Raw genomic sequence first — 12,805 nt, 5'->3', positions numbered from 1 at the left:
AAAAACAGTGATTCAGGAAGGACTTGGAATTTTTGGAATTTGGTTAATTCTTAATTGAATTAGTTTGAAAATAAGAATTAGAAATACCAGGGAAAAAAATCACAGAAAGGGAGCTGAAACTAGAAAAAAATATGAATACAATGTTTGAAATTAGATGAAAAAGTTCAAAGCAAGCTACTTTGCTTTCAGAGCTTCAGAACAGATTATTTGGAGATCGCTGTACTCTTATCCTTATTTCCCTTGTGAAATATGCAAAAAGGAATTGTGTAAAACATTTCAAAAGTGATAGAACTCTATCACTTGGGAGAAAGGCATTCATACCAAATTCTGATCAGAGGTAGAGAGAATTAAGGTTTTTGTACAAAAAGAACTTGCATATTTACAGAAAATAAATGCATGATTTGGTTGCATTCAAAGGATGCATTTAATATTTAAATCAGTCACAGTATTTCATGCGACTGCATTGCCAATAAGATTCTAAAAGTTCAGCAAAAGCAAAAAAAAGAAATCATGATTTTAATCTCAGCATTAACGGTATTTTCTATTTGATTTCCTCAGGGAAGAAAGGTTTTGTCTATTCCAAATGGATCAATATCAAGATGAAGAAATGCCCAGGGAGGTAATTATTTATACAATTCTCTTAAAAATTCCTAAGTGGCAGAATTTTAAATGGGTATAAACAATGGAAACATAATAGCCTATTTCACAGATTATATAGCAGAAAAAAAAAAAAAATCTGATCCTTTCCCAAGACTTTTAAACAGTATTTTTTGTCACTAAATTTAGCAAGTAATATTGTAATACTCCCAGGAATAGATCCGCTGGATTCAAAATTGGCATTTCTAGATTGCCCCTTTCCAAAAGAGAACTGTGCTTTTTGATTACTGTCCATTTTAATGCTCCTATCAGGGCAGATTATTTTTATGCTTTTATCATACAGATGGCTCCACGATGTCACACAAAAGAAGAGCCTGAACTCAATTTACTCCCCTTGATGCACATCCCATCCTCCTAGCTCTGCTGCTGCTACAGCCTTTGAGTTGCAGACTAAGAGATGCTCAGAGCTACTTCTGCCCAAAGGAAACCTTGGTTCATAAAGAGCTAGAAATTGTACCACGAGTCCCAGACTGCCCAAAGAGGCACCCTCAGATGCTCTGCTGTAAAAGATCACCAGGAGGCACTTCTGTGTGTCAGCCTAAGAAAGGACAAGATTAAATACCATCCCACAAAGTCCTACCTGGGCCAGATTTTCACATACACGGTTGCAGCTCTACTCTACCCAACAGATCTCTCCTCATGGGGGTATGTAAAAGCTACAAAATCTGTTCCGTGGCCAAGGAAGAAAAGCAGCACATTTTTAATATATTTTTTTTATAGTGGAAACTAGAGTGCAGCACTAATGGAAATATGGCATCAAATGCTGAATTTCGCATAAGTTTATATGTCAAATTGTTTGAAATAACCAAATGAAACTAAATACTCTGCTGATGATACCCACATATAGTTGCGTGCTGGATTTGACTGAGATAGAGTTCATTTTCTTCAGTATGGTGCTACATTTTGGATTTGTGACAAAAACAGTGTCGATACCAGATAAAAGTTTTAGTAATTGCTGAATAACACTTGCACAGTATCAAGCTCTTTTCTACTTCTCCCACTGCCCCACCAGCAAGGAGGCTGGGGGTGCAAAAGAAGCTAGGAGGGGACAAAGCCAGGACAGCTGATCAAAGGGATATACCATACCATACCACATGGTGCTGTGCTCAGCAAGAAAACTGGAGAGGAATTTTCCAAGGTGGCTGTTGCTCAGGGTCATGCTAGGCATTGGTCAGCTTATAGCAAGCATCCGCTTTTTCTATTTTTATTTATTTTTTTAATGATTGAATGGTCTTTAACTCAACCCATGAGTTTCTAACTTTGCCCTTTTCATTCTCTTTCCCCACCCCACTGGAGGGAGCATGAGCAAGTGACTGAGCAGAACTTAGCTGCATGCTGGGGTTAAACCACAACAAGTTGCTGACATTTATTCAGATATTTAATATGCTGGTAGTTTTATTTCATTGCTGGTGATGGCTGATGCATGAAAATTGAAGAATCTGTAGCAAGTCCCCTCCAAACCAAAGGGCAAGCTCAAAGCACTGACAGCCAGAAGAAATAACTCTGTGTTCTCTGACTGAGCAAACCTGTCAAAAGTGCTTAAAATAATAAATACAACCACTCCCTCCCCTTTCCTCGTATGCAGTCTTTGCAGAATAGAGCTACACTTCAAAACCAACAGAAAAACAGATCAGTTTTCCTTAGTACTGGAGGAAAGCAGAACCCACATTTTACATTAAAAGAGAATGCTTCAGAAGTTTATCCATGAAATACCGCCAGAACTAAATTTCCATGCATAACTTGTTGTAAATTTGACTTACTCACTAGATACTGTGCATATTTACACATAGATTTCTTTCTGCATCTCCCTGTTTTCTGCAAGACCTGATCTGTTGTCAGTGCACCCCATGCCTTGCACTGAGATCCCAGATGTAATTCTCTCTCAAAGCACAGGATCCAGGATATCAATGTTTCATTTTTAGCTTTGCATCAGACAACAGAAGATTTATACCATTACTTCCACATCCATGGAAAGAGTTGCAGAGATGAGACACTGTGATGAATTACTTTGTGAAGGTTTGTGAAAACATAAGGGCTGCAGCAGAGTAATTATTTGTTTCTTGTGTCATTACAGTGCCTATGAACAGCAACAGTGGACACTACAGTGCTAGATGCTGTACAAATAAAAAGAAGTTACTGCTGCTCGTTTGCTAAGCAAAATGAAATTCAATCCAAAATTTACTGAATAACAGAATTGCGCCTAAAAAGAAAAAAAAAAAAGTGTTTAAAGAACAGCAATTAAAATGATCTACAGACAAAAAAAAAAAAAAAAAAAAAAAAAAAAAGGAAAAATTATTCCCTTCCAAACAAATAGGACATAGAATGAACAACTTTTGGGAAAAAATTGCAACTTTCATCATCACCTACACCTTCTAGAGTTGTAGTAAAGCTAGGACTTCAGTAGGATTCACTCTGCATGACAGTACAATAGTATTCACTTTTTAGGCCATTGTTTACTTTCCACATGTACAGAAATAAAATGGACTTCATGCAACCGTTAAGATTTTTTTCTAGGCTCAAAGGAAGTATAATTTATTTCTTACCTACTATCTATTTTTAAAAAGCAAAATATTTAGTATCGACACAAATCTGCTCTAGGTTTTCCAGCACTTTCTTCTCACTTACAACAGCTGAAGCTCTGATTTTACCTCAATTAAAGGGAGATGAAGGAGACTAAAAGCTAACCACTAAAGGAATGAAACAGAACAAAAAAATAAATTATTTATCCAGAAAAGGAGACAATGAACCAAATTTATCACTAGCATATGTGAGACACGAGACACAGAAAGCAACATTTTGCTATCTGGTCGTTATTAGGACTTCTCATTTTTGTTATTTCCCTCTTCTGATTTTCTTAATCTGGTTCTGAAAACATGACCTTTCCTACAGATTGCCATATTTAACAGCCAACAGATGAGATAACATTACGCACACAGGTCAAAATCAATACCTAAACTCTCTGGTTACTGCTGTGGTTCTCAGTACTGATGAAGGCAGATCTCTAAACTCACAATGCTTATTTTAGTCAGACATTTCCCAGCTTGGTTAGATTCCAGGGAGAAACAACAATAATTCATGCATACAAGCACAGGGTGTGGGAAGAGATGAAAGGGTTGATTTTTCATTTATAAATCTACGTCCATCCTTGCCTCACCAGAAAACAGCAGACCCAGGAAGCAAGCACTTTTTAAAAGCACTGACACTAAGAGGAAGAACATGGATAAAGATAACATGTAAGTAATCTAAAGCTTCAAAGTGCTATTCTCCATCCCACTTTCCACACTACCAAATCAAAAATTTACCCCTAACACCTATCTGCTTCCCCCAATGCTTGTGCTTCAAAGAACCAGCCTGTTCCAGAAGCTTTTTACTTACCTCAAATATGCAAAACACCCAAATAAGATTTAGCGTTACTGGCATCTAGTACCACTCCATCTTAAATTCTAATCCAGTCCCTAATATGAAATAGACTACACAGCAACCATTTAGCTACTCAGATAAATACCCTTTGCCAGCACATCTGACTTTCTGCCTCAGATCAATACAAGCATGCTGAACTGGGAAAAAAAGGTAACTGATCCCTGTCTCTGAAACGTGCTTCCCTTTATGTGTAGCCTAAGTATCACTCGAACAGCAGCTTTTTGAAATAATTCAGAATCTAAGAAATTCAATTAGCTCTCCTTCTTGGACAAAGGCTATCACCATAGATTATCACTGAAAATGTAATTCAGTGTTTTAATTCTTTTAGCTTTATATAGATTGAACAGATTATGTAGACTACTATTCTGTCTTTAACAGCATGATAAATCATGTCGTGCTTTTCAAAGCTAGGAAGTAGCCTTGAAACGTAATCACACCCTTTCTTATCCATGACATAGAAAAAGACTACTCTGAACGTTAGTAGTGCAGAAGAGCTAACCTGCATCTTAACAGCCACAAGCAGAACCTGTACGGAGGAGGTGTATGTGCCTACACATATAAAACCAACACAGTTTGGAAAACAGGGTTTAGAAGAAACAGGCAGCCTACCCATCAAGACAGTAACGTAAAAGAGGCACTTCATTAGTAGCATGGAGGTTGGCTTTTTAGGAGTTTATCCTTTCCCACTTCTGTCAGCACATCCAAGAACCACACTTTACCAACATTTCTGCAATGCCTGGCTCCTACTCTGATATATAGCTGCTTTGTTATAGACATTACAAAGAAAATAGGTTATGACTGCTTTAGCTCTAATTAGCCACATAAAAAATATTAATTCATTACCAGATTTATCAATAGACTTGCATCCAAAACAGTTACAGTATTGCCTAATAAGACAGGCCCAAATAGGAGAGATGAACCATGCAGTTTCAAAGACCCCAAATTATATAGCTTTTTGTAGTTTAGACGACTTTAAAATTTTTTTTCAGTGTGTAAAATTCAACCAAAATTCTTTATGGACCTCTGATTATTCAATAGAGCTATAAATATCGTGATAATTTATTACCTTGCCCTTTATTGCAAAAAAATGGTGAAACAAATCAAGGCAATTTGCATGCTTTTCAGTATAGCTACTTCAGCAATTCCTAGATAGCCAATTTGTATTAGCATGAGAGATTATTTCACTAATAAGGTTTTAAATTAATCTATTGCAAAAGTACTGCCTCACATTTGCCAAAAATCTGACAAGCAACACATTCATTTTTTCCTCTCTTACAACTCACTGTTTACTTTCAAGCTGCATCATGCTCACTTAGCACTAAATAGCTTAATTTTCTTTGATGACTTCTGTATTGTGTTTTTCCTGTGACTTTTTTATCATCATAAATTTTGTTGTTTGAAAGCTCTATGTCATCTTTGCCTAAATGCTAGCTTCTCTTTTTTTTCTATGCACTTAAGTGAACAGTAGATCACTTTTATTGAATACATCTTTCCTGATGATCTTTCACTATGCATTTATTTCTTCTCTACCTCGTGTAATAAGAATCACAGAATGATTTGGGCTGGAAGGGACCTTAAAGACCATTTAATTCCACCCCCACCCTGCCACGGGCAGGGACACCTCCCACCAGCCCAGGCTGCCCAAAGCCCCATCCAGCCTGGCCTTGAGCACCTCCAGGGATGGGGCACCCACAGCTTCTCTGGGCAGCCTGTGCCAGGGCCTCACCACCCTCTGAGGGAAGAATTTCTTCCTAACATCTAATCTAAATCTCCCCTCTTTCAGTTTAAAGCCATTCCCCCTTGTCCTATCACTCCTCCCCAGCTTTCCTGCAGGCCCCCTTTAGGTACTGGAAGGCTGCTGTAAGATCTCCCCAGAGCCTTCTCTTCTCCAGGCTGAACAACCCCAACTCCCTCAGGCTGTCTTCATCAGATAGGTGCTCCAGCCTCTTGGTCATCTTCACGGCCCTCCTCTGGACCTGCTCCAACAGGTTCATGTCCATCTTGTGCTGAAGAGCCCAGAGCTGAATGCAGGACTCCAGATGGCATCTCACGACAGGGAGAATCACCTCCCTTAACCTGCTGGCTGCACTGCTTTTGATGCAGCCCAGGACACAGTTGGCTTTCTAGGCTACAAACGCATAATACCTTCTTGTGTTGAGCTTCCCATCAATCAATGCCCCCAGGTCTTTCTCCTCAGGGCTGCTCTCAATCCATTCTCTGCCCAGTCTGTATTTATACTTGGGATTGCTCTGACCCAGGTGCAGGACCTTGCACTTGGCCTTGCTGAAACTCATGAGGTTTAACACTGCCCCACCTCCCAGACCTGTCCAGGTCCCTCTGGATGGCATCCCTTCCCTCCAGTGTGTCAAACGCACCACACAGCTCAGTGTCATCAGCATACTTGCTGAGGGTGCACTCAGTCACACTGTCCATGTCACCAACACAGGTGTTAAACAGTGCTGGTCCCATTTCATAAGAATAATATATGGTTCTCACTTTGGTATCAGCCGACAGTTGATCAGTGTTTGATTCAAATACATATAGGGAGTTGGTAGTAAAAACTGCTGTTTCAGAGATTTATATTGTATTGGCATGACTGGATTCCACTCCTACCATGAAATTTCACAACGGTGTCACATGTAACGTCAAATTTTTTCCAATATAAATTATATCTTATGGTATTACGGCTGAAAACCACAGTATAAAATTGCTCAAGCTGACACTGCAAAAAAGACTTCAAATTGCCTTTGGAATTTGAAGACTTAGATTGCATTGTTCTTGGCAAAAATTGTGGAATTTTGTTTAAGCCTGTCTTTTATTAAATCAACTGACTGATGTCTGAACACAAAAAGATAACATTATCCCCCAAAGTAGGTGGTATTTCCTTACATGAGGAATAATACTAATTACTGTAAAGGATCACTGACAAATGTTATTGTCATTATTCGAATTCAAAAGATATTAATACCAAGTTTTAAGAGCTGTGTAAATTTTAGACCAATGTATTCTTTTCTTACTCAAACTCTATTACAGCATGTTGTATTGTTTTAACAGGAGAAAGATTAAGCCTAGCATTACGTTGACTCATCAATCAATGGAATATATTCTTGAAGTTCTATGCAGGTCATGAAAGTAATTTCTATTTAACTGTAGAATCAGCTCATCATATAGAAAAACAAACAAACAAAAAACAAACAGGAGAAACATTTATAACTTTTCTTTCATTTGGGTAGCAATGGAAATTTCTCTGCAGCTACATGTTTCTTCATTTGTTGGATTCTGCTCACGTCTGAATATGAGATGCTGCACTCTCCTTCAGTACAGCACTTGAGATAAAAAATTTCAGATATTCTCATATTGAGACTCTCAATTCCACAGCCTTGAACAAAGACATTACTTTTTTTTCTTTCTTCTTCCGCCTGTGGAATGTGGTTATTCATACCTAAGTTCCTCTTGTATTAATTGTAGTTGTTAATAGTTGTATTGATTAATAGTTAATGAATTCAAAGAATTTTTATGGAAAAAATATTCTGAACAGTACAAAGGAGAAACTGGAATTTCAATTATGTTTTAAAAATGTGAATGGAAAATATAGTAATGTTCCAAATTGTAATAAACCCAATAATTCTGAAATAGGCTTAAAATCATTCCTTTAAGTTTTATATGAGAATTGAGGTAAATTTGCAAAACAAAAAGTTGTTTCAAAATAGAGAAAAAATCAGACTTCTTTTTAAATAAGTATTTTCCTGTCAAAAATATTGATCAACTCTAGTTTCATATGTTATAATTAATTTTATATTATAGGAACACCTGAAAGAAGACAACAATGGCTTCACTACTAATCTATCAAGAGCTAAGTGTTGGAACAGTCCCAAAGTTACCCAAAGACCCAAAAGTCTCAACACCCTGTCTACACTGCTTTTTACTTCATCAGGTCCACATCTTGTGTCCACTGCAAATTAATTCAACGTCTCTTTCACAGTAATAATGTCACTCTTAGAAACAAACCAACTTGTCAAGTTAGTTCCTCCATGACGTCTTCAGTGTTTTTGATGATGTTTCTTTTAACACAAAATAACAGGCAGAAAAAACAGTGAATTTTAACCTGCCCCAGTCTACCTTTACTATAGAGACTGCAGCAAAGCCAGGATTATATTTCCTCATGTTTAAAATCACATATGGAAAACACCCACAAAGGAAAGTTGCAATTCATAGTCTTTATCTCATTTTACAGCTGCTGCTGACAGTAGGCATCATTTAATCCCTGAAAAATTTTTTGAGCGTGTTCACCAGAAAAAAAACTCACAGCAGCCACAGCCACCCACTGACTGCACTCTCATAGTGCCAAGGGAATTACCTTTAGCAAAGTCAGAGTAACACATGGATACCAACCCAGTCTGGCCACTTGTAACTTCAGCACCTCAGCCCTGCAGCTGACTTAATCCAACAGCGAAGTAATACGGCGTGTAAAACGGGGTGAGAGACAAGTAAAATTTAAACCAGCAAGAACAAGAGAAAGGGAGTTGGCCCAGAAGGGAATATTGTACGTGGCAGAGACTGTATAAGATAAGGCCTTTCTGCTCTCAAGACTCCTTGAATGTGGCTTTTTTTTTCTTCTTTTAATAAGAGGTTATCTTTTTCTCTACAGGCAGTTCACAAAACAGCGATCAGCATGCACTGTCCCAAATCCCCACCTGATGTGCACTACATTATTCTGCTGACGTTGCTGGCAAAGCCCCTCAGGGCCTGTAAACCAGTCTACGAGCCCTTAACAGAAGAGCAGCAATTTACACCAGTGGAAACTCTGTTCTAATGGCCCTACAATGATTTACACCAGTTAAACGTCAGAACCCACTAGGGAAAACAGAGATGAACAGTCTTGAAAGGATAGCATCAAGATTTTTTTTTTCCTTGGGCATGATGGCTAGAATAACTAAAACTAACACTTTTATACTGATTAAGGAGACTGTTGAAGACCCACAGGAAAGGTGAAGCACCAATCAGCTCCTCGTTGTTACAATGCAACACGGAGACTAAGAACCTGGAGAAATTCAAACCCTCATAACAAGAATTTCAGAGCAGGGAGTCTGCTCAGCTCAGGGGCTTGTGTGGCCTCTGGTACAGCCATTTTCCCCAGGGATGTTCTGTAGGTCACATCACCAGTCTCCAGTTGTTAAATGTCCCTCCAGCAAAATCATTAGCAGGTTGCTACTATTTGCAAAGAGTGAGAAAAGCTCTCCAACTCCCCCCTCCCCCTTTTTTTTTAATCTTTCAGTCTAAATGTCAGAAACTGATGTATGGCCACTCTCTCCATTGTTTTATCAGTGCCACGGTAAAGTAACATGTGAAAGCCCTGAATCTGCAGCCTGAATGCATTTCATGACAAACAAATACTTAAGGACAGGTCTCACAAAGCTTTTTGCATGCTCTCATTTGTCTTACTTCAGCCTGTAGCTTTATATAAAATGAAAATCTCTCTAGAGAGATAAATATCAAATAACATCGTGTTTGTTCCCCTATATCCAATAGTTTTCCTACTTATCCTCAAGTCATAGAGAAAAATATTTTAAATTAGATAAACAAACCATGTAGTGTATTTTTATAAAAGCAAAGTCTTTATGTTTTTACTGAGATATTTTCCTGGGTATAATTTTCTTTCAACAGCTAGGTCATCCTTTATAACATTGGCATATTTCAAAGACACTCATAAAAAATAAATATTACAGGCTAAATATTAAATACTAAGCTCTGATGAAATATGCGTGTATGTTACAGGTTTAGCGTCACACAGGAATATAGACACCTAACAAGTTGATGATACAGATTTTATAAGACATAGTTAAAAAGTAGACTGCTGTAGTCATCAAGATTCTGTTAACAGTTCATTAACTCTCTGAACTAGCTGGGCATAGTACTTTCACATTTAATTTAGGAAAATTTTCTTGGCAGCTTGATACAGAAGGAAAATAAGCAGTTAAATGATAGTATTGTGGTTTAAGCGTTTGAATGTTAGTTCTTTTGCTGGCTTGTGACTTGTTCTCAAATAAACATGCAAGAATTAAGAAGGAGCCTAGATTTCCATTTTTCTCCCTGCTTTTTCCTCTAATTATGTAATTATCAAACAAGCATCAAATGCTTTATCTTCCTCTAAAACAACTGCTCCCAAACAACAAAGCAGAGATCACCAGGCACCCTGGCAGTACTTTCTGTTGATCTAAGATGTAGTCAGTCACTGCCTGCCTCTGCCGCCTGCTATATCACTTTAGAAGTAGCTGAGAAAAGTGCATTCTACTTCCCAATTGTTCATATGAAGAATTGCCATTAGTGAACATAGCCTGCTCGGTCATCAGTGAAAGGAAGAGAATCCTACCCTAAGAAATTATCTTTACACACCAGTTCAAGCTGTTTATGGTAAGTCTCAGGAAGCAGTTTTCCTTGGTGCTGTACACAGGTTCTGCCACCTGCCTCTGCCTGTCCTCCTGAACTCTCAGGATGCAGAAGGAAGGACAATAAATATGGATTTCTGACACCAAAAACCTCAGCTTCTTCCATTGCAGTTAAAGATGGACCCTTCTGGCTATGACTCATCAGCAAAACTTTTATGTGTGCTGAGGGCAGCTACTAGAGACGCAGGTACACTAATCCAACATGTTTAACTAAAAGCATCCATTTCTTTCTTCTCCCCTCCCCAGTCCCGAATGTTAAGTTATAATTAGGGGGTGGAAGTGGAACAAGTATACTGACCTCATCAACATTCTCAAATGCGTTGATGACATCATACGGCAAGCATGAGAGCAGATCAATCACAAACCAGGTCTTCAAGTAATTCATGCGAATCAGCTTGGGATCAGAGATCACCTCTCCTGCTGGTCCCACAAAGGTGGTGTGGAAATTAAGCACAATGTCTACCAAAAAAATGACATCTACAATGCTGTCCACTACTAGCCAGGCCACATTGTTCTGTTTGGTTTTAAAGGAGACATTGTAAGGGACCAAAATAGCGGTGTAGAAGGTTAAAATCAAGATGATCCAGTCCCAGGTAGTCTTGAAAACACAATAATGCAAAATTATATGTGGCGGAGTCTTTGGTGCTTCTTGTTTGTACTGTGGGAGGATTTCAGAGCCCAGCTGCAGTACCTGTAGTGACAAGGATTTCAAGAGAAAAAGGAAACATTAATTTTTTAATGTTAATTTTTTCATTTCAGAATCTTGAGCTCAGTTGATAAAAAAGACATACTCATTAGCCTCTTTGAAAATTAGCAAATGGTCAGGATAAGTATTCTGTTAAACAAATCAGCAACCTATTTCTTCTAATGTCATTAATTATTTTTGGACTTTGCCTAATGTGCTGAGCGTCCAAGACATACAGAGAAGAGACAGCTCCTTCCGCAGTCTAAATAGACAAGACAGATAAATGATGGGAAGGAAGGCGATTGCAAACAGGAATCAATGGCAAAACCAGGAAGAAGACCACAACATCTGACGTCCAGTCCAGCACATGGACATTGCTTCTCAATGCTGGTCATTTAACTCTTCCCTATACTGTATCTGCAAACAAGCCCTGCACTACAACCCATCACAAATGCACAGGCTGTTGTTCCTCTTCTCTGAGCTGTGCAGGACTATAGTTCATGGATGACTATCACTAGCCTCAATAAACTGAAATTTCTACTGGATGAGTTACAGGTGAAAATAGAAAGGAAGATGAAGAATGGCTCAAATGAGATTTGTTTCCTCATGTCAAACTCACAGAACCTGGGAGAAATATTTAGAAGTGTTTCACATTTATTTACATTGTAGTTCAGAGCAAGAGGAAGCAGATGTGGAAATTAAGCGGCCACTTTCTCTGGGAAAAGATCAGAGAGCATACCTATAATAGGAGGATGTCTTCTTTTCACGTTCGTATCTCAGAATCTTTAACATCAATTATTTTGACACAGATTTTTACCTGCGGGCTTTTCTGGGTACTTTTTGTGTGTGTGTGTGAACTGGAAGGCTTTTTTCCAACAGACTAAGCCAAAAGGGACAAAAAAGAAAACAATCAGCTACAAGAGTCCTATTTGGACAAAACAGCCTCAGATCAGGTTCCCTGCTGCTTTGAACCTCACATAATCAGTTACTCTTGTGCACAACAGGGGTCAGACACTGTCAGATCACAGTCCCTTGCACATGCGTAAATGACTATGAGAGCTGCAAGGCACAAAACAAGCCTGCTGACTTTAAGTCCATTGTGTTCTCCAGAAGAGAAATAGCATGGCCTGCTCAGATAGAACTGCAGATTAGCTTAAGGGCATCAACACGTAAAAAATAAAAACAAACAAACAAAAACCCTTAAGTTTGCTTTGCTAAATTTCTAGAATCACAGCAAATAGGGGAATGAAACACTTCCCCCTAAGTAGAACCCCTGCAGACAATACTAGGACTCGGACATGGCCACTGCAGCATTAATTGGTCTGCCAGTCCCAAACCTGATTCACTCAGGTTCTCCATTCTAGAAACAAATGTTGGCTCGTGGTGTGAGGAGCTGAAAGCAAGCACCAGACTGAAGCAGTCTCTTTCCTGCAGGAGGCACTGGCCAGCCAACACAGTCCCCAGAAGTTGCTGGTAGTGACTGCAAGAGGCACATGTTGTGTACTGTGCTGGTATGAGTACTCAGGGCACGTGTTTCCTTCAGGGCTTGTTTGCAGTCCCAGCTACAGATGTTAGAATGTCTTTTCTAGCCCAAGAT

General features: G+C 38.7%; 1 protein-coding gene across 4 annotated transcripts in view; it reads right to left on the bottom strand.

Annotated features, from left to right (window-relative positions):
• Positions 1 to 12,805, bottom strand: part of KCNH1 (potassium voltage-gated channel subfamily H member 1) — a 186,549-nt gene that overhangs the window by 136,097 nt on the left and 37,647 nt on the right. For all 4 annotated transcript variants that reach the window (XM_068676165.1, XM_068676167.1, XM_068676168.1 and 1 more), the window contains exon 6: positions 10,822 to 11,214. In XM_068676165.1, the coding sequence (XP_068532266.1) occupies positions 10,822 to 11,214 (393 nt within the window). The remainder of the gene's footprint in view (positions 1 to 10,821; positions 11,215 to 12,805) is intronic.

Source organism: Anas acuta, chromosome 3, assembly GCF_963932015.1.
Source record: "Anas acuta chromosome 3, bAnaAcu1.1, whole genome shotgun sequence".
In the NCBI taxonomy this organism is placed as follows: Eukaryota; Metazoa; Chordata; class Aves; order Anseriformes; family Anatidae; genus Anas; species Anas acuta.
This window is presented reverse-complemented; position numbering and strand designations above follow the sequence as displayed.